The sequence below is a fragment of the Phascolarctos cinereus genome, unplaced genomic scaffold (genome assembly GCF_003287225.1).
Source record: "Phascolarctos cinereus isolate Bilbo 61053 unplaced genomic scaffold, phaCin_HiC Scaffold_4;HRSCAF=312, whole genome shotgun sequence".
NCBI classification, from domain to species: Eukaryota; Metazoa; Chordata; class Mammalia; order Diprotodontia; family Phascolarctidae; genus Phascolarctos; species Phascolarctos cinereus.
The window spans coordinates 410,072,818-410,098,742 of NW_027555847.1; the positions used below are offsets into that span (position 1 = coordinate 410,072,818).

The 25,925-nt window shown below is 37.0% G+C and overlaps 1 protein-coding gene across 3 annotated transcripts in view; it reads right to left on the minus strand.

Moving 5' to 3' along the window:
- The window catches only part of CTNND2 (catenin delta 2), a 1,167,765-nt gene that overhangs the window by 260,256 nt on the left and 881,584 nt on the right, over window positions 1–25,925 (minus strand). For all 3 annotated transcript variants that reach the window (XM_078153315.1, XM_078153314.1, XM_021004430.2), the window contains one exon: window positions 8,610–8,823. In XM_078153315.1, coding sequence (XP_078009441.1) covers window positions 8,610–8,823 — 214 coding nt within the window. The remainder of the gene's footprint in view (window positions 1–8,609; window positions 8,824–25,925) is intronic.

Here is a 25,925-nt window from a genome sequence, read left to right on the forward strand (position 1 = left end):
ACAATATTGTGAGATAGGTTTCAATCTGCATCACTGGAAGGAGTACCCATATCTCTGAGATCAGAAATCCTTTGTAGTACTGAAAAATTAAGAGTATTAACATCAGTGAATCCTTGGCTGTGGGTTCAACAGCTCTTCATATTGTGAATGTGGAGTCTTGACTTTAAAATAAGCAATAAACTTTTTAATTTATTTGTTTCCTGAAGAAAACCAAATAAGATGAATATAACATGATGTGATATCTTTTAATGGAGGATACCTAAATCAGATATCAATTTTCCATTTTTGTAGTGGTAAAAAGTCAGAAATTGGTGTGGCTTTGGTTTCTAGCCAGAGGAAAATTCCTGAGCAGGGTAATAGTAGGAAAGAAGAGGATCAGCCAGGGACAAAAGCAAGTCTAGGACCTTGGACAGCTACACAGTGCACCCCCATCTCAAATTAGACTTCCACTAGATGTTTTGGTAGGGAGCTAAGAAAAGAAAGGAGGCAAAAATGAATTAATTTTTTTTTTAAAAATTAAATTTTAAAAAAGAAAAGAGGTAAAGTGAGGAGGAATAAAGAAATACAGAATATGCAGAGAAACACACATACTCATAAGCTGTTTTGGTAAATGACTATATTGAATCACTCAGTCACCTGGTGTTTATTAAGCATCTACTACGTGCCAGAAAGTGTGCTAAAGCACTGAGGTACAGAACTTCTCTACTTCTTTTACATTCTCAGCTAACTCCTTCCTCCTTTCTCTATCAGTACTAACACAGGCCCCTTTTCAATTCAGTTAAATTCATCCAATCCTTTTAAATCTCCCGTCCGTCGATTTTTCTCTCTTTATTGGTAACTATAGCCAGGGGAACAAGGGGCCAAAGCAGCCATTGGTTTTTACACAGGAAACTACACTGCAGAGTTTCTGGGCATTGTCAAGACTACTCATGAGAACATATAAACACACACATACACATGTGTGTGTTTATATATACTTTTATATATAACATGTAAGTATGTTATGTACTTTTATATATAATATACTTTTATGGATAACATATATTTATGTGTAACATACATATATATACTTTTATATATGACATAACAAGTATATGTGTATGTATGCATACATACTTTTTTTTTTTAGAACATAAACTCCTTATCTGCAGAGATTATTTAATTTATTCTCTTTGTATCTCTGGTGTTTAACACAGTACTTGACACACAGTAGAAACTTCATCAATGTACAGTGATTGATTTATTCTTTAATTCCTCCAGCCTGAAGTGATTCTTCTGTCTCACAGATTCCTACTGTGCCTCTTGCAGACATTTTTACACTTCATTTTCTAGCATATTTTTATTTATGAAATCATATTGTCTTTCAACTTGTTAGTGATCACCTTGGAGGCAGTTTTTATTCTTTGATAATTATTTTTGATATGGACCATTTATTTATTTATTTATTTTGCTTTTTGATGAGGCAATTGGGGTTAAGTGACTTGCCCACAGTCACACAGGTAGTAAGTGTTAAGTATCTGAGTCTGGATTTGAACTGAGGACCTCTTGACTCCAAAGCCATAACTCTATCCACTGTGCCACCTAGCTGCCCCTATGGATTATTTTTTAAAGACAAAATACCACAATCAGATTTAAGTAAATTATCTATAGACTTTTGAGAGAACAAAAATGAAGCCAGACAAGTCTTTAAGGAACATACAGTCTGCAATTTAAGTTTATTTGTTTGGGGCTATTTCAAGCAAATGTAAGAATACAATAGTTTTAATTGGATTTAAGTAAAATTCTGTTCATTGTCTCACAGTAATTGTGTTCTAGGGAGAAAACTACCTAACTAGTGGCCTCACTTAGGCTTTGGTTAAATATAATTTGTTACAAACATTTTACGGTATAAATTGTCCAGCTGTGTTACAAGAAGGCTTACCCTTTCGTTTGCAAATGCAAGCTGAAACCTGGCATCCATTTTTAATTGTTTAATTAGCCAGCAACATTTAATAAATGATCTAAAACTTTCAAGGGTCATTGCTTTCCCCTTTAGTGTCAGAAGCCTACATTAGAATTTGGTGGTCATCTTCACAATTCCTTAGGACCTTTTGATTAGTATTATGTATCTTGTGTTTAAATTAAAATTTTTGTTTTTTGCACTACAGTTGGACATTTGTTTTCAAACTCCTGGGTTAGGAAAGTTGAAGACATTTAAGACAAAAATAATTTAAGGAGGAATGCCGTATTATAAAAGAGTTACTACTGTTCCCCCTTTATCCTTTGAACACATTAGTTTTCATGCATGTATTGAGAGATAAGATGGGTTTTGTTGTAGTATCTGGTTTTACCCTTATTAATGAGCTCACAGATCCAAGTATGAAAGCAAGTTGGGAAAAAGTTTGGTGTCTTTCAGGCAAGAGAATGCAGTGGGGCAAACTGCTATATACACTCTATATCCTCTACAATTTACTGAGTCCTTACTAATTGAAAAGGTTTGTTTTAGGCTCTCCAGACAGTTTTAAATGCTCTAGTTCCTAAACTTAAGAAGCTAATGCTCTAATAGGGAGGGAGGCCAAAACAAGTAAATACAACATAACTTGACAATTTCTTAGCTCATAGCAGTTTGCTCCTGTTACATCTCCAGGTAATACATGCACAATATTCAACAAGTATTTATTAAGCATCTACCACATGCTATATGCTTCATTATCACTGTTGATAGTCAACTACTGTTATAAAGCATTTAGCACAGTGCCTGGCACATAGTAGACACTTCATAAATATTGGTTGATTGAAAAAAGTAAAAACCTAAGTACTCATTTTTTCTTCCAATTGCCCAGGAAATTCTTATTCAGGGATTTTTATTACAAAAACAAGTAAAAAAAAAAGAACCACAATATTAATAAATATATAGAAAATTAATGCAGTCAGGCAGCCACATGCACCTAAGCAGTACGTAATTGGAGAGACAGGAAAGATAAGAAATGTGGTGAAAATATTGGTTATTCAAGTGCCTGAAGTTTGATGGGATTGAAGTAGAAAGGACTAATTAGGGAATTAAACCTTGGGCAAAGTTTGAAAGGATGCCCATAGGTTAGTGGAGAAAACCAGGCAGGAGATTCATACTAGGGGGATACTGAGCTTGATTACATTAAAGTGGAAGCAGATTGGGCTTGTGTGGGGAATTGTAAGGACTTCTACAGACTTCCTACATGGAAGATGCTGGGAAGGTTCAAATTCCCAGAGGCTTCATTCCATAGTAAGACCCAACATAATGGTAAAAAGCCTCTTTTGCTGAGGTAGGAAGTTTGAATGTCACCTAGCTGCCAATTCCCCAGCATACATTAGCACCAGGTCCAGGCTCCCTACACTATCTCTCCAATGCCTAAATCTGCTTGACCCAGATAAGAGCCCTACAAAAACCCACCTGACTTTACTGGTTTTGGTGCCCTATTCCACCCAGGATCCCAGGGGATCTGATCTGTTTTTATCCTCTCTGACTGTTAGAATTTCCCTTCAATAAAGCTGGCTTGCTTTACTTTCTCTTGGCTGACTTCCTACTTCTTTGTATGTGGTCTTGAAATCTGCTCTCCCTTGTACTGCACTTGGAATCCTGAATCTCACTCAAACTACAGTAAGACAGAAATGCAATCTTAAATTGCTAGGCAGATTAAATGAACAAGATGGATAGTGAGAATCCAAAGGGGCTAACTGGCAAAGTTTTAAAGGTTATAGGTCTTAGGGACCTTAGGTTATCTAATGCAATGCCTCATTTCACAAATAAGGACATGAGGCCCACAGAAATTAGCTGACTTATCCAAGGTTATAGACAGCTAGCAGAGTACGGATTCTCCAGTCTTTTGACTCCAAATTCAGCATGTTCCACCCCTACCTCCATCCCTCCATACTACATTGTCTATCTAATGATCAAGAGTTATAATTTGATGTGATAGACAATTAGAGTTCATTTAGAGTCTGTAATTCAATTAAAAAAACCTTTGAAGACTAATGAGACAATTTTTATGAAGAATGATGTTTTTAGGAGAAAAATAAGGTCACTAAGTGTTTAACTGCAAATGTGAATCCTCTAAAAAAAATGGCTTCACTATCTTATATATGACTTTGGCGAGTCAACATAAGCATCATGTGTCTGAATTTCCACAAGATGAAAAAACTGGTGCTTATCACTCTCCCAGGCATAGTACGAGATTCTGTAATCAAAGATTGCAGACACTTCTAATTGAATGAATTCATATCACTCATGATATATTTTGATCCATTCCTTCCTATAAATATGAAAAATAAAGATAACTTCCCACTTTTTTAGAATTATCACAGCAGGAATCATGTACTTATACAGAAAAATACACTTCAGGGGTGGCTTCATAGTAATTACAAAAAGACTGATATTCTTATAAAAGTGTCTCAAAAGTCCTAGTTCAGTTTTTAAACTATTTAAGCAATCAAAGCTTTAAAATATACCAAGACTTTTGGGACAGCCTGGATCTTAGCTTTCTTTTGCTAAGACCTTTTACATTTTCATTTTCAAGTTACCTGAGACTTTGTCAAAAAGCAAGAAGATAGAGCCCAAAGAAAATTAACCTCTGATTCCTTTTAATGTAATTCCTTCCTTAAGGTGGCAACAATAGAGAGATAAAAATAGATTAATTTACCTCTTTAAGGCATTCTTTTAATGCAAATTTTTCTTTCTGCCACCAAAGGGCCTGAAACTGATCAAATGGTAAAAGATATCTTCATAGTACTCTCTGTGAGTATTTAGGTTCACTTGAAATTTATTTTTTTATTTGCATATAGAAGCCCTACTGAGTGATTCTTGAAGCTAGGAAATAGCTTTAGAAAGGGCTCAACAAATACGACTTTCATTTTATTAAGGCCCATTTTGTTGGTCAGCAGGATGCCTCATCACAACCCCACTGAGCTCAGCAGCACCTTGACAAGCAGCAGGGAATTAATCCTGGTTAACAGTTATCCTATAAAAGGACTGATAATTAAGAAGTCAAATGAAATGTAAAACCTTCAGTATCTTAAGGCATGCCTAAGCTCATAATAGTATTGTATTATTTATATATGCACACACCTCCCTGCTCAACTGTAAGCCCTAGAAAGGTGGGGCCAAGTTTTCATTATTGCCTATCCCTCACATCTAGTTAGTTACCAACAGAGCCATCACTAGGGTAGGCTATCATTAGTTACAATGGTGAGACCTCCTTACCCCATGCCCTGGGAAGCAGCTTGCCAGGCAGTAACTTCAGGGGACTGGTGTCCAGGGCTCTCTCTTCTTAGCCTTGTATGGTGAGATCTCCCTAAGTTCTGCCCCTCCCACCAATGCTTTAATGAATTTGTCACGTGTGAAAACCTTTTTCTTCCTTCAAGCTCCAATCTCCTCTATAAAGAAAGCATCTTCTGTCTTTGCCAGTTGAAAATAACACCCACCTAAAATTTCTCACTGAATTTCGTCTGGTCCTATCCTCTGAATTTCTCACCTAACAGTTACTTTTGCACATCTCACCCTTTCTCTTACATTGGAATTTTCTCAAGAACTCATACTAGAACTTAGTTATTCTTCATATTCCTGGTACTGAATATAGTACTTTGTAGGTAGCAGGCACATAGTAAATATCTGTCATTCATATGTATCTTCACTCCTCTCCAGGCTAGACATTTAACTCTCTGGACTTTTTCTACAGGCTAAAGAATGATCCTCATTCAGGTAGTTCACTAGCTCTAGGACTTCTCATACCTGGAGAACCTCTACCTGTGAGGCCCCTTCCTCTAATTGGTTGGTGCCTCCCAGAAAGCCCAGGCCAACCATGTCTTCATTCCTCTCCAAGCTCTACTCTTTGCTTCCCAGATTGTCTCTATTATTCCCCTTCATGGGTAACTTCTTCCTGTCCCTCCTTCCACTTTCAGCTTCCTTTTGTTATCTTCCTCCATTAGAACTTAAGCTTCTTGAGGCTAAGCACTATCATTCTTTCTGATATATTTGTATTTTCTGCTCTTGACACAGTGCCCAGCCCAGAGTAAGAGACTATTAAATGTCTGTTGACTTTATTATCAATTTGAATTATTGACTTTATATCCCTCCTAGTAGTCAGCATGCTAATGGTTATTGAACTAAATTTCTGAATTTATATTTCTCTCTAGTACCTAGAAGTGTGCTACATAACAGATGTGTAATGAATGATAAAGGAAGAAGGAAGAAAAATATCAAGGGATGAAGAAAGCAAGGAAGGAAAGAAGGAAGGAAGGGAATGAGAGAAGTTGATGAGGAAGAAAAAAGAGAGGGATAGAAAGGAGAGGGGAAGGAGAAAGTGAGAGAAGGAAGGAGGGACACATATTTGGATTTCATTTGGACTATCACACTAGATATTCTTAATTTACTCAAGCATCACAATTCCCCTCAAGGCCCCCACCCCCATCCCTTTAAAAGCACATATACTAATTCTTTTAGGACGTGTTTCAGGAATTACTTGATGTTTTTATTTGTTTATCCAATGGCTTAATATGTGGGCTGAGGACCCACACCAAGCCTAGGAGAAATTTTAGGTTCCAATATCATCAGCAGACCCTGTTACTAAATTTCTAAAATGTGTCTAATGTATGAAAAGTTTCTGGGATATTTGCAAGATTTTTAAGTACATACAAGACTCTTATCTTCTTTTTAAAGTTTCAAACTAGATAAATTATTGAACTCCTATCTGTTGAATTTAGTTAGACTAAAAGGATCTGATCCTAAGTTTAGAAACTTGGGAATTCCAACTCTGGTAGTGAAACTCAAAAGAAAAGTTGGATTATGAAGAGCTAAGATTCCTTGTATGAATGCCCTGAACATCTCTATTCTGAAGAAAATCAACCCCAGTATTCTGTTTTAAGCTATCTTTATGGGACATTTCCAAAGTATTCCTAAATATATTGTAAGAATTCAGGCTGGAGGTCACCAAAACCTTGGAAAACCAGATCTGTATTTGACAGTTCACAAGTTAGTTGCTAAGTAAAGTTGAAAATTAGTGCAATGGTTTGACAAAAATATCTAAGGATGCCTCTTAAAGACACATTATGTGATAGGGATAAGAACATATTAATAAGCAGTGGTACATTCACAGAATGCCTCTATTGATATCTCCCAACAGGGACAATGGTTCTTTTCAGGAGATTCACAAAATTTTAGAATGCCTTAGAGAGGCTGAACACCATGAGTGGACATTCTGTAGCTGGATCTGGTTAGTTAATCACATAGGAAAGAAGAAGTTTTCTGAATGAATGAAGAGGCATTCCACCAGGCCTGTCACACTTGGCATATGCCCTTTCGATGACTCCTTCACCCATAGTGTCTTGCCGGACAATGATATGTGGAAAAATACCTTAGGTTTTCTCCCTCTGAGGCCATGTTCTCCTGAGACAGGGCCTCATTTCTTGGCCTCTGAATTTGTTCTTTTCTGTTCTAGATGAAGGGAGTGGAGCCTCTGACTTTGTGAGTGTGGAAAGGTCAAAAGGTAGCATCTGCGTGTCATACAATCTAGGTATATAGTCAGTGTAGGATTAGCGCCCTGAGGAACAAGAAGTGGTATTTGAGTGTGACCTTCAGGATCCCAGTCCAGGAGTATATGAGAAAAGGAATCATCCTGAAGCGTTACTTCCTTTGGATATGAACTTAGCGGGACCAACGCTATGTAGGAATTGCTTCAGTCTCCCCAGATACCAGGTAGGTAAGCGTATAACTCTGAGATATGGGGGGAATATTTAAATTTGCCATATATTTGAAATAAATATCTTTTTGTAGACTCTAATTGATGTTAAGTGTTTAAATGGAACTAGAACATAAATCACTGGCCCCTAATTTTGGGTGTGTGTGGGAGACCACTGGAACCACTGGAGGCTGAAGCCAATGGCAACAGTGAAGAGGAAACATGGAAGCCCTCAAGGTGTCCCAGAATACCGAGGAGAAGATTAGTAGGCCTGGCACTGAGAGAATGAGTCAGAGTTTAATTCTCTATACATTAAATAAGTAACTAAAAACTTAATGGGTACATTCAAGTAAGTTGTCCAGGAGAGTGGAATTCTTTGAAAGGAAGTAAACATGCTAGTGGTGGTGTATGAGCTTATGGATAATGTTCTAGTCATGGGCAGAAATTCTACTGAGCTCAGAGTATTTCATAACAATTATGTATATTCACCTTTGGAATGAACATGAATTCTGTTCAAGAGGTTAAACACAAAGAACTGTAAACTCTCTGTTATTCAGTACTCTAGTCTTTGCAACATCCTAACAGTTATTATTTCAATATTGCTCATTGTGTTTGTTTAAATTTTGTTCATATGTTGTTTAACTGATGTTCATAATAGCAATGAGAAACTACAAGATTTTAAAGAGGTTATGAATGAAGTAGAGGGTGACTTCTTAATGAAAGATTAAATTATGTTCAGTAGAATTTTCCTACAAATACATTTGCATGTATTCTAATTTTTCTTATGCTGTTAAATTATGTATGTACAATTACTACCATTCTATTAAATAGATTACTTGACTGGTCCATCTGCTAAATATGACAAACATAAGAAAATTTACAGTCTTGCAGATATAACACTATAACATAATTATCTCTTACCTGTGACCAGTTCTCGGATCTCCAGATCAGTAGTCTTGCGTAGTAACCGTACTAATGCTGGGATGCCCCCACAGTTTTTCAGGGCAATTTTGTTATCATCATTAGCTTTCCCATACACCAAGTTCCTCAAAGCTCCACAGGCACTACGATGGACTTCTGTCATCCGATGGTCCAACAGGTCCACCAATAACTGTATGCCTCCTTGTCTTCTTATCTGAAATATCCAACATATAAAACATTTGTCTGAGGGAATAAGGATTTACTCTTAAGATTAAGAAAGGGTCCTCAGATTACACATTCTCTTTAATCAGCATCATTGTGAGCTATTCAAAGGGAAAAGAAAACAAGTTAGCCTCCTTTTTGGATTCTGGCAATATTTTCTTTAATGCACAGCAAAGAAAAAGTGCAAGCTTTTGCATTTAAATCACAGAATCTTATTATTTTTATACTTCAAAAAGACTGTAACATACCTTTATCTATGCAAATGTGTTGAAATAATATGAAATGTACAGAAGAAAGAATTATTATTTTTCAGTATAGTTTTTTCTTTTTTAGAAATTGTCCAAAATCTTTAAAAGCATCATTAGACTGATATTCAAATTTTAAAACAATGCTTAATTGGGGAACTCTTCAAAGATTTCAATTTACACTTGGATTCTATATGGATAGGCCAAAGCAATTAGGTTGGGAAGTTCATTTACAATGCTACCTAGAACCAAAAACATTTAAGTACTTTTAGACAAAGAGTTGGCCTTGAAGTAAAGAAGATATGGATTCAAACCCAGCCTCCCATGTAAAATGGTGTGTAACCCTAGGTAAGTCACTAACCCTCCCTATGCTCTTGGCTATTTGCATTGATAATACATTTCAGAGAGGTGAGGACCTGCATTGGTAGACAGTTTCCTAGATCAATGAAATGACAGTTTATGTCCCAATCTCTATTTCTATCCTTAGTTCATGGGGGTTGGGGGGAGGAGGAAGAGGGTTGGAAAGAAACCCTTCAGTTCCATATTTACAGAACAGAACCAAACTAACTTGTGAATTTCACACAAACAGGACAAAACTGCTTAGAGAACATTTCCTTTAGTGAATGTCGGAATGGCTTTTAAATAGATTGGATTTTAGGTATATTTTAAAATTAGAAACAGCTAAGCTGCCAACAAAGCAAAGTGGGTGCTTAATATAAAGACTATTTGATGAAGTTTTTGTTAGAAAAGATGCATTTGAGCATTTCTGATTTTAAAATGGGAAAGTGACCAAATCACACTCAGCAATTTTCTTTACTTCAGTGTTTTCCAGTGGCCCAAGAATTTTACTTTGGTAATTTATCTGTTGACTTCAAGATGACAGAATTTCATGATAGTGCACACCTTGGGGAGCAAACACAGAATAGTGGGAACCTTCTCTATATGATCTGTGCCCTTTTGTAGCCTGTTTGAAATTCCTATCATTATTCACTCTTCAGGGTTATAGTATTGAACTTTGTTTTAAATGCAAACATGTTATCTGGGAAGGGCAGCTACTAAGCTTTTAATACCTTAACATGTTTATCAGGTTGACTATCAGAAAGCAGGTCTTGAGCAAATGGGATGCTGACCATAGCTACATTTTAATTGAGCATTGGTAAATTCACAGGAAAAGCAGGCTTGGGGGTGATGTCCTGGGTAACTTACATTAGGGCATCATGGGCATCTTATAGAATGTGGCTAAGGAAATTATAAAAGCAATAAAAATGGATGATGGAGGGCTGGAAACAATCTTTTGTTTATTTATAATTTGGCACAGGGCAATCCCTGTGTCTGTGCTTTGACAGCTTGCTATTTATTTGGGAGAGGAATGCTGTTTATGTGATTATATACAAGGCCTCAATTAATAATCAAATCTATGACAAACTGAGGCACTATACTATGTTATAAAAGGTCTGAGTAACTATTTTAGGTACTGATTAAAAAGACAACCTCAACAATATAAAGGTGAATTTAAAATATTAGATTTTAAACAGATTTTATTTTTATTCTTGCTTTGAAAAATGTTAAAATCTAATGCATTCTTAGGCTGCATTAAAAGAAACATAGCATTCAAGACTTGGAATATCAAAGACTTACTGACCACATCTATAGAACAGAACTATAAAATTTTAAGGACATTGATGAACTACAGAACATAAGGAAAATGATAACCTGGATGGTGAAGTGTCTTAAGATGTCATATGAAGATTAATTGAAGGAACTGAGATGTTTGTCACTAAGGAGAGAAGACCTAGAGGGCAGAACTTGGAACAATGAGTATAAGCTGCAAATGTAGACTGGATGTCAGGAAGAACTTCCTTACAATTATAGCCTGATGTATCAGAGTGAGTGTAAATAGCAATGGTTTCTGTTTTAGCCAAAACCCTGGAGGTCTTTCCCTTTCAGACTGATTTTTTTTTTTTGGACTAGGTAAAAGAGGCCATTCTCTGCCTCATTTCTTACCTAGCCTTAGTCACTGAATGAGTGTTGCCTCAGTCAAATTGAGACCTGAGAAAGACCTTAACTTATAAAGGCCAAGATGTCCTACTGCATCCAGGGCCATCTCCAGTTGTCCTGATCTATGTCTTGCCAGTGGGCCCAGATGTCTCTGGAGGAAAGAATGAAGCTGATGACTTTGCACAGTCCTTCCTCACTTAAATTCGATTCACGTGCAGGTCATGGCATCAGTTTCCTGATGTCATGGTCCTCTTCAAGAATGAAGGACAAACAACAGTAATTCAAAAGTAGATTAGACTGCCTCAGGAAGTCATGGGTTTCCCTTCCCCAGATGTCTCTTTTGAAAAGTTAGATAACCACTTGTTGAGTGTATTACAGGGACAATTGTTGTTCAGATATAGGTTGGAGCAGATTGGCTCTGGGATCCCTTTCCCCTCTGGCATTCATGATTCTGATTGTAGAATGTCTCTTTAGAGTTATTCACAACTGCTTAGATGGCTATTTTTATATATGAAAACATGTAATTTGATTTGATGGTTTATATATAAATAGAAAAGGTATTTACAAGATTTCTTGTTTCATACATAATTACTTTCCTATTTCTGCTAGTTCAGTATAATATACTGGATCCCCATAAACTTGTTTAACAGATTAAACTATAAGACACATTTCCCCCCAAAATAAGGTTATGGAAAAACAGAATTGGAGATGGAGATAGAACAAATATGGGGGTATAAGATGCATAAAATTATTTTTTTATATTGTAACATGCACATTCCCAGATATAAGATATACATTATGTCTAACTAAATCTTATATTCTATAATAAATATACAATCATAGATTTCAAGTTGGAGGGAACCTTAAAGAGTAGATACAGTGACCCTCTCATTTGACAAATTTGAGAACTGAGGCCTATAGAGGTTAACTAACCTGCCCAAAATTACACAGGTACTAAGTGGCAGATCCAGAATTCAAGCCCAGGTCCTTTCCACTGTTATCATTCTGTCTCCTAATTCATTCAATGAAACAGAAAGAAGGCCATCTTCTTCTAAGTCCAGAAATCTGGCACCTTACAGAAGACACTGCAGCCCCAGACATTTTCTCCAATACTGGTTGTACCTTTGCTCATGGTTCCAGGCACAACAGACAAGAGGAGAATGAAATAAGCAATTAAATCATATTCCTCAGTGCCCCTCCTGAGCAAGACCCTCCCAACTACCACGATGACTCAGCATCCTCTCCAGAAATATCACCATTTTCAGAACAGATGATTCTTCTGTCTCTCTGAAGGGTTCCAGTACCTGAGCTGTTTTCTTCAAAGACCCTTGCTTCACATTTCATCAAATGTCCCATGATCCACATCTTTGCTCCACTACAACTACATGTAGGGGTAGCTGCACCATTGAGCTTATTTTTACTTACAAGTGTTCATCTCTACTACCCATAATTTAGATAGTTCTTTGTCTAAAACCTCTTATCCATCCTTTTCTTCCTCTCTTCACCCCCTCTAAACCTATCTCTGTCTTCATGCTAACCTCTAATCACTCTACCCTACTCTGCTTTCTTAGGGCATGATACCATTACCTTTGTTCTGGCTTTTTTCTGTCCTTCCAAATCTGACCCTAATTAATTCCTATATACTATCCTAACAATTAAAACTAATCCAAAGTGGGTTAGCACTACCTACCTCTCCATCTCCCCAAAATGTTTTTGCTGCAGGTGAAAATATTTCAGTTATGGTTCTGTCAAACACAGAAAATATGTCATAAAGTTACAATAAATAGATAATCTGAGTTCGAGATGCTGCTACCCCTAGCAAATTTATAAATTTCTTGGAAGGCTGGACTCTCCCCCTTTCTGAAGAGTTTCGAGGAGAGGCTGGTTGGCCATCTTTTAGGGATCTCATCGAGGAGATCCCTGTTCATGTACTAACAGTATTAGAAAACCTTTCAGATCCCTTCTAAATCTGAGATTCTATAGTTGTCACCACATGATAGTTATTTCCTCCTAGGAAAATTTTAATGAAATATCATATAAGGACTTATAAAAAGGGAATAAGAGAAATAGGCTTAGCAAGGAAAAATATTCACGGTGGGGGACAGAGGTGGTAGTAAGGAGTTAGGCTGAGGGGTAGGCACATAGGTATAGCACCCTGGAAATAAGGGACAGTACTATAGAAATTTGGGAGAAAGGAGGGATAGCAGGCTTCCCTAAGATGTTGGCAAAGCTCTCCTAACCCTGTGTTAGTTTGCTCTGGCATTTGAACTCCCTTGTTTAGGGTCTTTTTAGACAGCAGGGTAAGCAGTGCCACTTTGATTTCACTTCCAGAATATATGAAGTAGGGGGTAGCTAGGTGGCACAGTGGATAAAGCACCAGCCATGAAGTCAGGAGGACCTGAGTTCAAATCCAGCCTCTGACCAAACATTTGACATTTACTAGCTGTGTGACTCTGGGCAAATCACTTAACCCCAGTTGCCTAAAATAAATTAAAAAAAAGAATACTCGGGGTAAAAACAGAAAAAAACTAATATTCTAATTCCATTACTAAGAGGGTTTTTTGTTTTGTTAGGAAGAGATTTTTATTTTGTTTTGCTTTGTTTTCCATTCAGTTCTGTTTTCCTTCCCCCCCCCCCCAGGAAGAAAGAGTAAGGATTAGAAAAGGAATGGAGAAAAATCATTCCTTTCCTTAAAAAAAATCCATTTTTATAGTTCTTGTCCAGAAATTAGAAATGAGAAACTGATAGTGTGCTTCCTTTGAAAAAAGCTCACTAGGAGTTATGTGATCATTTCCCATCTCTCAGGTGTCTCTATAGCCTCTACTCTACTCTCACCCCCAAATAAATGGTCACTAAATCCCTTTTCCATAGGATCACAGCATCTAGACCTGGAAGGGACCTTAGAAGACCCTTCATCAAAATCTCCATCTCCTTCATTTCGTAGATGAGGAAAGCAAAGCCCACATTCAGCAACTTGCCCAGTCACCAAGTTAGTATTTAGAAGAAACTGAGGTTATACATGGGCAGCTAAGTGGTTCAGTGGATGAAGTGCTGGGCTTGGAGTCAGGTAGACATCTTCTTGAGTTCAAATCTGGCCTCAGACACTTAGCAGCTATGTGACCCTGAGCAAGTCACTTTATCAATTAGGTGCTTCCAGTTTTTATCTTGGGATCAATGACAGGTTCTATGATTCTGTCATAAAATCTTGTGGGTTTTTTTTAAACTATTAAAATTCTCGAATTTTTGTATTTAAAACTTATTTAGGTACCTAGTACAATCAATCTATTCTTAACTCTCTAAGCAATTTATAGTGTTTTACCCTTTCCAGGGACACACAGTAAGTCCTACTCAAAATTATAGACATGCACTAAAATATGATTTAAGATTCTAGTCTACATTAGAACTGATCTGTCATTTTCAACTGTGTATTTACTTTGAATGAAACATATTTACTAATGAACTGACACCATTCCAATCAATTATGTCACATTCAGTTAGTAGTCCATAATACACTCAAATCCATTGGATTCTGCCCATAAAAACAAACTCTGTAGGCATAGATGGAACATTTGTTAAGCACTTACTATGTGTCAGACACTGTGCAAAGAACTGGAGATACAAATTCAAGTAAGCAAGATAGCCCCTGCCTTCAAGGAGCTTACATTGAATTGGGGAAGACAATACATAAAGAGGAACTGAAGAGGGGACCATTGGGGGACTGGGTGAGTAGGCGAGAGAGCTATACCTTAGTATGGTCTGGAGATGGCTTGTGACATGGAGGCCTGGTTCATGCATGATAAAGCCAAATCCCACCTATGAGAGCTGCAAGGAACCTAGGTGCAGAGTCCAAAGTTAGGATGGGGAGGAGAGATGACAATGAAAGGCACGTAGTGTGGCAATGAGATGGTCAAAAGTTTAGCATACATTAAAGGAAATGTTTAGGCAAGAAACTAATTTGAAATATTAATTACTGAAGAGTATACACCAACTTCAGAAACCTGAATACATGCTAATAAATGTTTCAATATTTTCATTTTTAGTGAGAAATTAACCAAATAATTTGAAAAACAAAACTCTGAGAGCATGTTTGTAGTAAGTATCAACATAGAACCCAGGTCATAATATATTTTGCTTTGACTTCCTGCTTGAATACTAGGTATAACATAATACAATTTGAAGGTTGATATTAAATACTAAAGATGCATGCAATGTAAGAATAAATATCATGTACTTGATCCCCTAAAGAAATACCTATTTCAAAGATGAGATAAAACAAAATTTTAATAATGCTAAGAAAAGAACAGAAATCAGACAATAGCATAGTTGGTATATTGTAAGTGAAATAAATAGTGAGTAGTTTTAGAACAGCAGGAAGGAAAACTGTCCTTCATCCAGCTCCTTTAGAGAAAATTTAATTAAAAAAGGATTCTAGAATTCTCCACATGTTTTGTGATATCTTATTTTCCTGCTCCCCTCCATCAAACTTGTAGTCTTGTATAACCTGGGTAACTGTATTTTTCATCAAGGGAATTATAATTTTACAATGACAATTTCTTAAGATGTCATTGAAATATGTTTCTTAAGTGTGAATGTGATTCATTATGACAAAATAATGAGTTTTTTTCTAAATTAATATTTTGTTCAAAAGTAAGGTGACAATTTCACTTGTAAGAAATTATCTACAGAATTAAACAGGAATAGGATAAAACAACTATGGCTAAAATTACAAATCCCTGGTGACATCAGTCCATTCCTTAACAAATTTTTAAAGAGGTTCTGATTCAACCTCATTAAAGTTACTAAGAACTCTGAGTGCATATAAGTACAGACTTGAACCACGAATTTGGCCAGTGGCTCTTTTAAAGCAAGCATATACTTTGTAACTCACATTTATAATAAGCATTAATTTTTAGAAAGTACTTCACATATAGCATCTCGTTTGATACCTACAACCCTGTGGGGATAGGTATTACTATTATCCCTATTTCACAGATAAGGAAATTGAGGATCATGGAGGTTAAGTGAATGGTTGGGTTTTATACTTTACTTAGCTAGAAACTAAGATTGGAGTCAAACTCAGGTGTTCCTGAGCTCAGTGCAGCATGTTATCTCCGATACCTTCTTGCCTTGCAACAGAACAAGCTCTTGAAAACAGCCTCATGAAGTATGGTATGGAAAATGTGTGCAGATATCAAATCTGCTTCCTGAGGGCCAAGGAATTTTTAAGAAAAGAAATTTAACGCAAGGTTGCTTATTGTGTGAAGCAGGATAGATGGTTTTGTGGAATGAACACATTCTGAACTATTACAGAAATTGAAGATAGGCTTTCAAAAAAAAGGTGATCTTAAACTTTAGATGGAGTTATAAACTCATATCTCAGAGAGAATTGTTACTCAAACATTGAAAGGACCTCTTTAAAAGGCAATGGCATTTCAAAGATGACAATTTCAAAGAGCATACCCCAAAGATGCTGTTAATAATGAAGGCATTGTAGATGTTAATTTTATTTCTATGGAAATCCTTAAAGGCCCATAGATTCAGCATCTGAAAGAAATTAGGCTGAACCCAAGAGCAAAATGTTACTTTAAATTGTGCCTAAAACATCAATGCTATCTATAATTCATATGTTCAGTGATATCAGATATAATAATTATTTTAGTACTGACAGATATGATAAAACACATAATTGTGAGTTCAGCCATTTCCTGAACCTTTCTGATTTTATACTTGAGCATTATATCCTGGTATTAGAGGAGAATGGGACAGAAGATTGTCTATAGGGGGTTAATTTGTAAAAATATTAATTATCTTTTTGTTGTTGTTGTTGTTTAAGGAAGCACTTTCCAAGTTACTATTGTTTCTAATGTGAGAGTTTTCAGTTTTTAGGCAAAATATAAAAAGTTCCCACTCTATAAAAGTGCCTCTTTCCTATAATGGTTTTAATTTTTAGTCTTTTGTTTTCAATATGGATAATGTAATGTAATGAGTCTGGGGCAAGGGTGGGGTGTAGTGGCCAGAGGGCCGGTACTTGAGGTAAGAAGACCATTTGAGTTCAAGTCCTATCTCTTACACTTGGGTTGAGTGATCCTGGGCAAGTCAATTAAACTTTCAGTGCCCTCAGGCAACTCTCTGTAAATTACAGAGAATCTGTTTGCCTATGATGGTGAAGAGCTGTTTACAGCAGAAGTTCTTCATGTCTATGAAATCACATTTTGGTTCTGATCAAAAGAAATGATTAGAAAAATGACTGCCCACTGATTAGCATGAAGAGGTAAATAGTCCATCTGTATGCATGATGATATCTGAACTCTATGTAGTTGTTACTGAATCACAGAGAGCAAAACAAATTTCAGAAATCCTGAAGTATCCCTTCTATGTTGACTTCTCTCAGAATGAACAACTTTTCTGACTGTACAACAGGAATTCCTTGGAGATAGATTGTTACTTTCTACAGCCAATCCATCAATTTTAGTGACATATGCAATATTTATTAGAAGAAATATCAAGATCATTTTAAAGTATATTCTCTCCCCCAATAACTATCACGTTGTTACAGGGTAATCTTAACTGTTTCCCTCTTGTACAGGATGATCAATGCAGGGAAAAAACCATCATCATACATCACACAACACATGGTGTGAATCACTGGAGTGGTAGAGAAGGGGGGAGAGTGGACATTCCATAGCTACAACTGTCTAATTTTGATTTAGTGTATGAGCTGTCTAATTTGATAGATTATGTGTCTGATGTGGGATATAACTATTAGATGAGGTGATGTATTTATTCTAGGGTGAAATGATTCAAGTCACTTTGCGTCATTTTAAGGTCAGCTGCATTAATCTGACCACTAAGATGCTATGATAGCTGTTTGTCCAAGACATGACCAGTGTATTCATTAGTCAGCGTTTTCAACAGAATACCACCAAATGTGCTAGTTTTTCTGTTATGCTAACCTAGATGAGAAAAAAGCATGCCTTCATGAGAGATACTAAGTTTAAAGTTCACAAAAGTATGTGAGGAAGTAGAATTGTGTTTCTTTTGTAGGATTTTGAGTAGTTCCATGTAACTGTATCAGAATGTTCTAGGCAATGTTGAGGACATGAGACAAGGTACATAGTTACATGTTCTGAAAGTCAAATGGAAGATTATACTATTAATAATAAAAACACTTACAATTATATGATATCTTATACTTTTCAAAAGATTTTCACTTTTATTATTTCATTTAACAATAACAATAATAATGATAATAAATGACCAGTTGCTGGGTAGCAACATAATGTTATGCTTCTGCTTATACACATACACACACAGAAATTTTTTTTACATAGTCATTCTAAAACAGTTGCATGTGTCGTACCTGAAATATAAAATTCAATTGCCACCCAGCAGCTGGTCACTTATTATCTACTGAAATCAAATATGTGAAAAGTCTTTGAAAAGTAGAAGGCATCATACAGTTGTAAGGTTCTTTATTATTAATGGTATAATCTTCCATTTGACTTTGTCTATTTAATGATATACCTTACTGGGTACTCTCATTTGCCAAAATTCTAGAGAAGCAGGATGATATCATTGGAAACACTGAGGTACTTGGAGTCAAAATTCTAATTCTACTCTGCCACTTTCTACCTGTGTGACTTTGGGACAAATTACTTTTCCTTACTAAAGCTCAGCTCCCCATCTATAAACTGAAGGGACTAGACTAAGTGATCTCTAACATGCTGTTTGGCTCCCAATCTATGATCCAATTTCCATAGACCTCTGAAAGTCCTGCCCTAACCCTGAATTGCCAATATTTACCATCATCCTAAATAAAGATGGTCAGGAATGCAAAAACAGTGATTAACTAGGTATAAAAAAGAAGGATCTACTATATTCAACCAAAATAACTAGTTGTATTAACAAGCTATAAGCTAGCTCTTAGGAGGGGCCTTAACTCTGAGAAGGAAAAATACGCCCTGATTTAGCCCTGAAGTAGTCGCATTTGAATCAAAGCGAATGAAGGCACAAATGAGATATGAAAAACATATTTAAGTGTCTACTATGATGAGACATTATTCTAGGCATTTAAAATACAGCAGGACACCCTCAGGAACTTACATTCTAATGGGAGGGATATCAGTTATGCTGAAGTAAGCTTGCACCAGCCTCCAAGACCTAGCTGTTAAATTTTCAGTATAAGTATTTACAAATCAAAAATTAGCAAATGCTAAAAACCACTGTGTGAATTATTGTTTTGTTGATTGCACAGACTTAAGAAAATGATAGAAAAAATGTTAATAATACAGATTAAACTGAAAAGTGTGACATTTATTTTTTTCCAGAGAGCTGGTTCTTAAACATTTACCAGCATGCATATCCCTGCAATACCCATAAATATAAGATGGAGTATGATAAAGACAAAGGAGTGTCAGGGAGAAGATGCCCTCAGAACATTTCAGGAGGGTAGAAAAACAGCAGCAGTGGCATGGATTAGGGGAAGTTTATGAAAGAGAGAGAAATTTGACAAGCATGGAAGAAAGAGGATTCTGAAAGTCTGAGGGATATAGTCAAGAATATTTACAGGTATTTAGATGAGCAGAAAATAGCTACTCCCTCCAATATGGCCAGATTTTTCTAAGGGAAGAGCACACCCTTTTCCTTTCAGCCCCTTCTGACTTCTCCTGAGTCAGCGCCTTCACGTGAAATAATTAGGTAACCCCTCCAATAGAGAGCTGGGCCTGGAGTCAGGAAGACCTGAGTTCACATGTGTCCTCAGACACTTAGTAGCTGTATGACCCTCAGTAAATCACTTAACCTCTGTTTGCCTCAGTTTCCTCAAATGTAAAATGGGGATAATAACAGCACTTTCCTCAAAGGGTTGTGATGATCAAATGAAAAATATTTGTAGAGTTTTGTTTGTTTGTTTTTAGCACAGTGCCTTAATATTTCTCTTATTAGACTGTAAGCTCCTTATGGGAAGTTACTATCTTTTGCTTCTTTATGATTTCCCTGCACTTAGTGCAGTGCGTGGCATACAGTAGACATATTGATTGATTGATATTGATTAATTCACTCCATCCATCAATCAGGCTCCCAGGCTTGGAGAGAACAGAGATAGTATCCTTGCCTGAAGACTTGTCTCTGAGGGAACACATTTCTTTACCCATCCAGTATCCTTCTACCACTTCAATTTGCTTGTTTTCAGCCATTTTTCAGTGGTATCCAACTCTTTGTGACCCAATTTGGGGTTTACTTGGCAAAGATGCTGGAGGTTTTGCATTTCCTTCTCTAGCTCATTTGACAAATGAGGAAACTGTGGCAAATAGGGTTAAGTGACTCACCCAGGGTCATATAGCTAATAAGTGTCTGAGACCAGATTTGAACTTAGGAAGGTGAGTCTTCCTGACTCCCAGCCCACCAGTCTATCCACTTTTCCACCTAGTTACCCATTAATTGGCTTATTCACAGCTAATATTAACTGGAATTACCGTGATGTTTAAAAGACATAACCATTATCAGTATTAAGATTCTTCCTTCTTTGGACCAATCCCCTACAGAGGTTGGAGCCTAGAAAGTCCAAACCTCTATCTCTTCATACCCTACCCCCTCACCTTTCCTGCTGTCTTACTTCTTGTTCTCTGCCACAGGCACTATCCTTCCTGCTGTTCCACAAATAAGATGCTCCATTTCTTGGATCTGGGCAACTAGTTGGTGCTGTGCACAGAATGCTGGGCCTGGAGTCAACAACTCATCTTCCTAAGTCCAAATCTGGCCTCAGACACTTATTAGCTGTGTGACCCTGGGCAAGTCACTTAATCTGGTTTACCTCTGTTTCCCATCCGTAAAATAAGCTGGAGAAGGAAATGGCAAACCACTCCAGTGTCTTTGCCAAGAAAACCCCAAACTGAATCACAAAGAGTTGGACATGACTAAAACAACTGAACAACAACAATAACAACAATCTTTTGGCTCTGGACATTTTCTCTAGGTGTCTTCCATCCTTGGAATGCTTTTCTTCATCTCTACTTTCTGGCTTCCCTGGCTTCTTTCAAGTCCCACCTATGATCTAATCTATTTCCTAATTGTAGTACCATCCCTCTATTATTTCCTGTTTGCATCATATGTAGCTTGTTTATACATATTTGTGTGCTTGTTGTTTCTGCCATCAGATTGAGCTCCTTCAGTGTAGGGACTGTCTTCTGGGACTTTCTGCATCCCTAGCTCTTAGCACAGAGCCTGCCACATAGTAGGTACTTAATAAATAGTAGCTGAGAGACTGACAGAGGAATCTTGACCCCTCTGTGACTGCTGGAGTTCTTCTTTCCTGAATCACATGTTCCCTCTCATCTTCAACTCTGGGTATCACTGCCTATTCAGATTTTCAGCATCTCTCAGTCTCTCCCAGGAAAAGGAGACAAGGAGACAGACTCCTTCAAACCCCATCCCTCACTTCTCCCCTCCATTCATACACTTTCCTGACATCCCCTCCCCCTGCAGAAGATTCAATCTCTTCCAAAGCTTTGCTACAAGTGAATTCCAGGCATGAGTGGCACGATACCAAACACATAGAGACAGGAGATGGCTTGGTGAATTTAGAGAACATCTAGTCCTTGAGTTAGGATGGAGGCCATATGAGTAGAGAAGAGTTCACAAATGATCCTTCATGTCTCCTTTAGCCTCTCCTTTCTATTACTGAAATAAAAACTGACGTTAAGGAGAGGATAAAAGCCTTTTTCTGGCCTGAACACAAATCGTTATATCCCATTCAGCCCTGAATTTTACAATGAGATGCTTTAACAGTGAAAAGCATCTGATGGCAATAAACAAATTACACATACCATCTTCTTTGGCCCTTTCCATTTCACCTCTTTCTACCTGCAATCATGAGCAGTGAAGTTTTCTAGACAACTAGAGTGTCTGAGAATGAATTACAGTGAGATGTAAGGAGGTGAACAGCATGCTACCAACATTCTCTATTAAAAACTGTGTTGCCTGTCAATGGAGTCAGCACCAGGGTCAAGCTGCTCCTAACTGCTGTCTATTTAGGAAGTGAGAACTTCTCTTTTTTTTCTCATATACCCATACATCAAAGACCAGGATGGAAGAAAGGCAAAGGCTATTTTCAACATTTTTCTTTCAGGTTACTTACAAAAGATGTTTTCCCATCAGAAAAAAAAAATGGAAGTGAAGCTAACAAAGGTAGAATTTTTGTTTTTGTGGTAGTGCCAACATCCAAGACATTTATGAAAAATATGACTAACACTTTTTTTTAAACATTCTAACTCTAGTTAATGACCTGCTCTGAAAGATATCTGAATATAGTATTCATACTATATTAAAAGAGCAAAAAAAAAGGGTAAATCTCAAGTAATAGCCCCTTCCTCTACTATTCAATACTATCATATTTCAATCTGAGTCCAAGTGAAGACTTCCCTGAATGCACAACGAGTGCATTTTTCCTCCTCTGAGCAATTATAGCAATTTGTTCTTACCTCTCTTAAATTACTCCTTAAATACTATTTGATCAAACAGTCAATGAATAAGCATTTATGAAGTGCTTAGCACATTCCATGTACTGCACTAAATGTTTTGAATACAAAGAGGGAGAGGGAGAGAGAGAGTGATGAAACACAGAGAGACAGAGGGAGAGAGAGAGAAAACCCTGACTTCAAGGAGCCTATGAGGGGGATGATAGGCAAATGATTAGGTACATACAAGAGACATATAGAATGGATGTAAGGCAACCTTAGGAGACAAGACTGTAGCAGCTGGGAGAGCAGGGATGGCCTTCTGCTCAATGTAGCACACTAGCTCTGTCTTGAAGGTAGCCAGAGAAACTAAGAAGTAAATTGGGAGAGGATTCTAGGCATAGGGGACAATGTATAAACATGGAGATAGGAAATGGGATGGCTTATAAAAGGAACAAGCATTATCATAGATTGTGGAGTCTTTAGAGAGGAATCAAATCTAAAAATATGGGAAAGGTAGGAAAAAGCAGGTTGTCCACATACTGAATTGTATTTATTTCTATACATATCTTCTCTTCCCTACTCAAGGTCAGGGACTGTGTCTTTTTCTTCCTTTAATTCCATCAGTGCCTACCCATGGATATTCAATAAGTATCTATTGACTGAATGAAAGGAATTGCAGAGCCACCCAAAGGGAATGGATGAACATGATGAACGTGAGTAAGCTATACTCTATTACCAACAAAGAGCTGAATGAAATAAGACTTATGATGTATGTAAGCAAAGTGATGTTTGACTAGAAGAGGAGATAGCTGATCATGTAGAAAAAGCAAGGGGTAAGAGGTGGATAGCCCAGATGTGCAACTGCTATAATTATAGTGTCAGGAGATTTACAGGAAAGCTCCCAGAACGTTGAGTGGATCCCTTGGGAGGAATTAGAGGACACACAATGAGAAGGCATGGATGATTACAATATGTACCAACAGGGCAAGTAGCCACATCATTCACAGGACGCAGATATATCCACTGAAGCATCATATAATAGAGGGGATGAAAATAATGAGCACTTGTAACTCATTTGAAATGGCACAAATTTAAAAGTCTTAAAAAGTCCTGAATGTTCTTTCATAGGAGCAATAGATACAGAACAGAAGGGTGGTAGAGATCATTTCTTGTCCCTCGTTTTGAAAATGTGAAAACTGATGTTCACTAAATGTGATGCAGGTGGTAAAAGAAACAAGATTTCAATCCAAGTCCCTGGGCTCCAAGTGTCCTGGTACACTTTCCATTATAATACATCCTCTCCCACTCCTTAACACGACTTCCAGGCAACCTGCCCCTCCCCTGTGTTCTGGCCTTTGCTTCTGCCACTCCACACAAACTCAAGCCTAGGTTGAGTTCTCTTTCTGCTTTTCTAGGTCTGTGGAAAAGCAGGCTTATTTGTTTCTGTCTGGGTCATAGAATCCTTTCGGTTTTAGGTCACACTTGTTTTCTTTAGTGCTGCTCACCCTGTTAACTTTGGGCCTGGTCATAGAAAATCTGTGTTAGCCTTTCTCATTAGAGATAGAGCCTATGCCTCTTCTTCTTGCCACCAAATGAATGACTTCTAGATACAAAAATATTCATAACATCACTTTTTGTGATAGCAAAAAAACAAAAACAAAAAACAACCACAACAACGACAAAAAAAGCAAAGTCCCGAAACCTGGAAAATGAAGTAGGTACCTATCAACTATAGAACAGCTGAATAAATTGGATAACATTAATATAATAGAACATCATGGGACCATAAGAAATGATAAATATGAGGAATTCAAAGAAACTTGGGAAGACATAAACTGAGCTGGGTAAAATAAGCAAAGCCAAGAGACTCATGAGGGTGACCTGAGTACTTATAAGATGGGTAGGTATTATATTCTGGGGAAATCAGGAAGTGATTTTCTAGGTGATGGCTGTGAGCCAAAGAAATAAAAATAATAAAAAAAAATTCCCCAAAGTGTAGTACCAAAGCCCTTTATGTGGCAAAAGAAAAGAATCCAGTAACTTTAACGTTCCACAAAGTTGTGACAATTTTTGGTTTTTGCTTTCGTGTGTGTGTGTGTGTGTGTGTGTGTGTGTGTATGTGTGTGTTTAGTGGAATGGGCCTTGAATGCGTTTGTTATAGGCAAATATTGATGCCTCTTAACTTATTTATTTATGTCTAGAGGGCTAATAGAGGGGAGTAGTTTGTGTGGATAGAGAACAATGCTGGTAATTGTGACTAGAGTCAGTGTTCATTTTGCCTGATGGATTTTTACAGTCCTAACGATTTTTAAAAACTATTTGAAAAGCACATCCATAATATATCTATTTTAAAGTGGTACAAAGGTAGTTGAAAGCTCATTACAGGAACTTTGTGTGATGATCTATATTTAGGATGGAAATAACCAGTTAGATAATTATATTGTTCTGCTGCCAGTCATAAATCCAACTTGGAGTCTTCAAGTGATGTAACTGATCAAATTATGATAACTCACATTTATATAGTGTATTAATGTTGTATGACATCCTCTGCAAGATAAACAGTGAAAGTATTATCAGGCTCATTTTATAGATGAAGAAACTGAGGTTTAAAGACCCAAAGTGATTTGTTATAGTTGTTCAAGATTTTCCGAGGAAAGTAAAAGTGACAACGTTTGAATTTAAACCTAAAGTCTCTGATTTCTCATACACTAGGATTCCTGTTAAGTATATTGTGTAGTACAGTTCCATTTCTTTGTTATTATAATCATAATGCTTAATTTTTAAAATGCTATATATGTGTGTATACATATACACACATATTACAGACACACACATATACTTGTATATGTTTGTGTATATACACATAGATTATGTAAATTGTTCCTCACCTGATCTTGGGAGTTGGGTAGCCCCAATCCGATCCAAAAAGGAATTATCAAGTGCCTACTATGTATAAGGCCCCACAGTGAAAAGGATACAAAGACAAAAACAAACACACTAACAAAAGCCAGTCTCAGCCCTCAAGAAGCTTAGATTCTGTTGAGAGAAGTTGTGGTTGTGGTCTGTCCTTTGTTCTCGAAAAGGACCCTGCCATCAGGGAGATGATGACTTGTAATTGAATTTGATTTGAGTGAGAGAGGGCTGTGCAAGGTCACCAGCCTCACTTTCTCCTCCAGAGCCACCTGGGTCCAGTGGCCAGATATAGATTAGGACGACTAGAGATGGCCCAGGACGGGGAGTGGGAGGTCTTGGCCTCTTTAATAATAATAATAATAATAATAATAATAATAAAAACATCAGACCGGGAGGGGAAGACCCTCAGGGTTGTTGGCCAAAAGAGAAACAGTTACTATTTATGTTCACTTTGAGCCAGGAAGGCCCAAAAAATAACCATT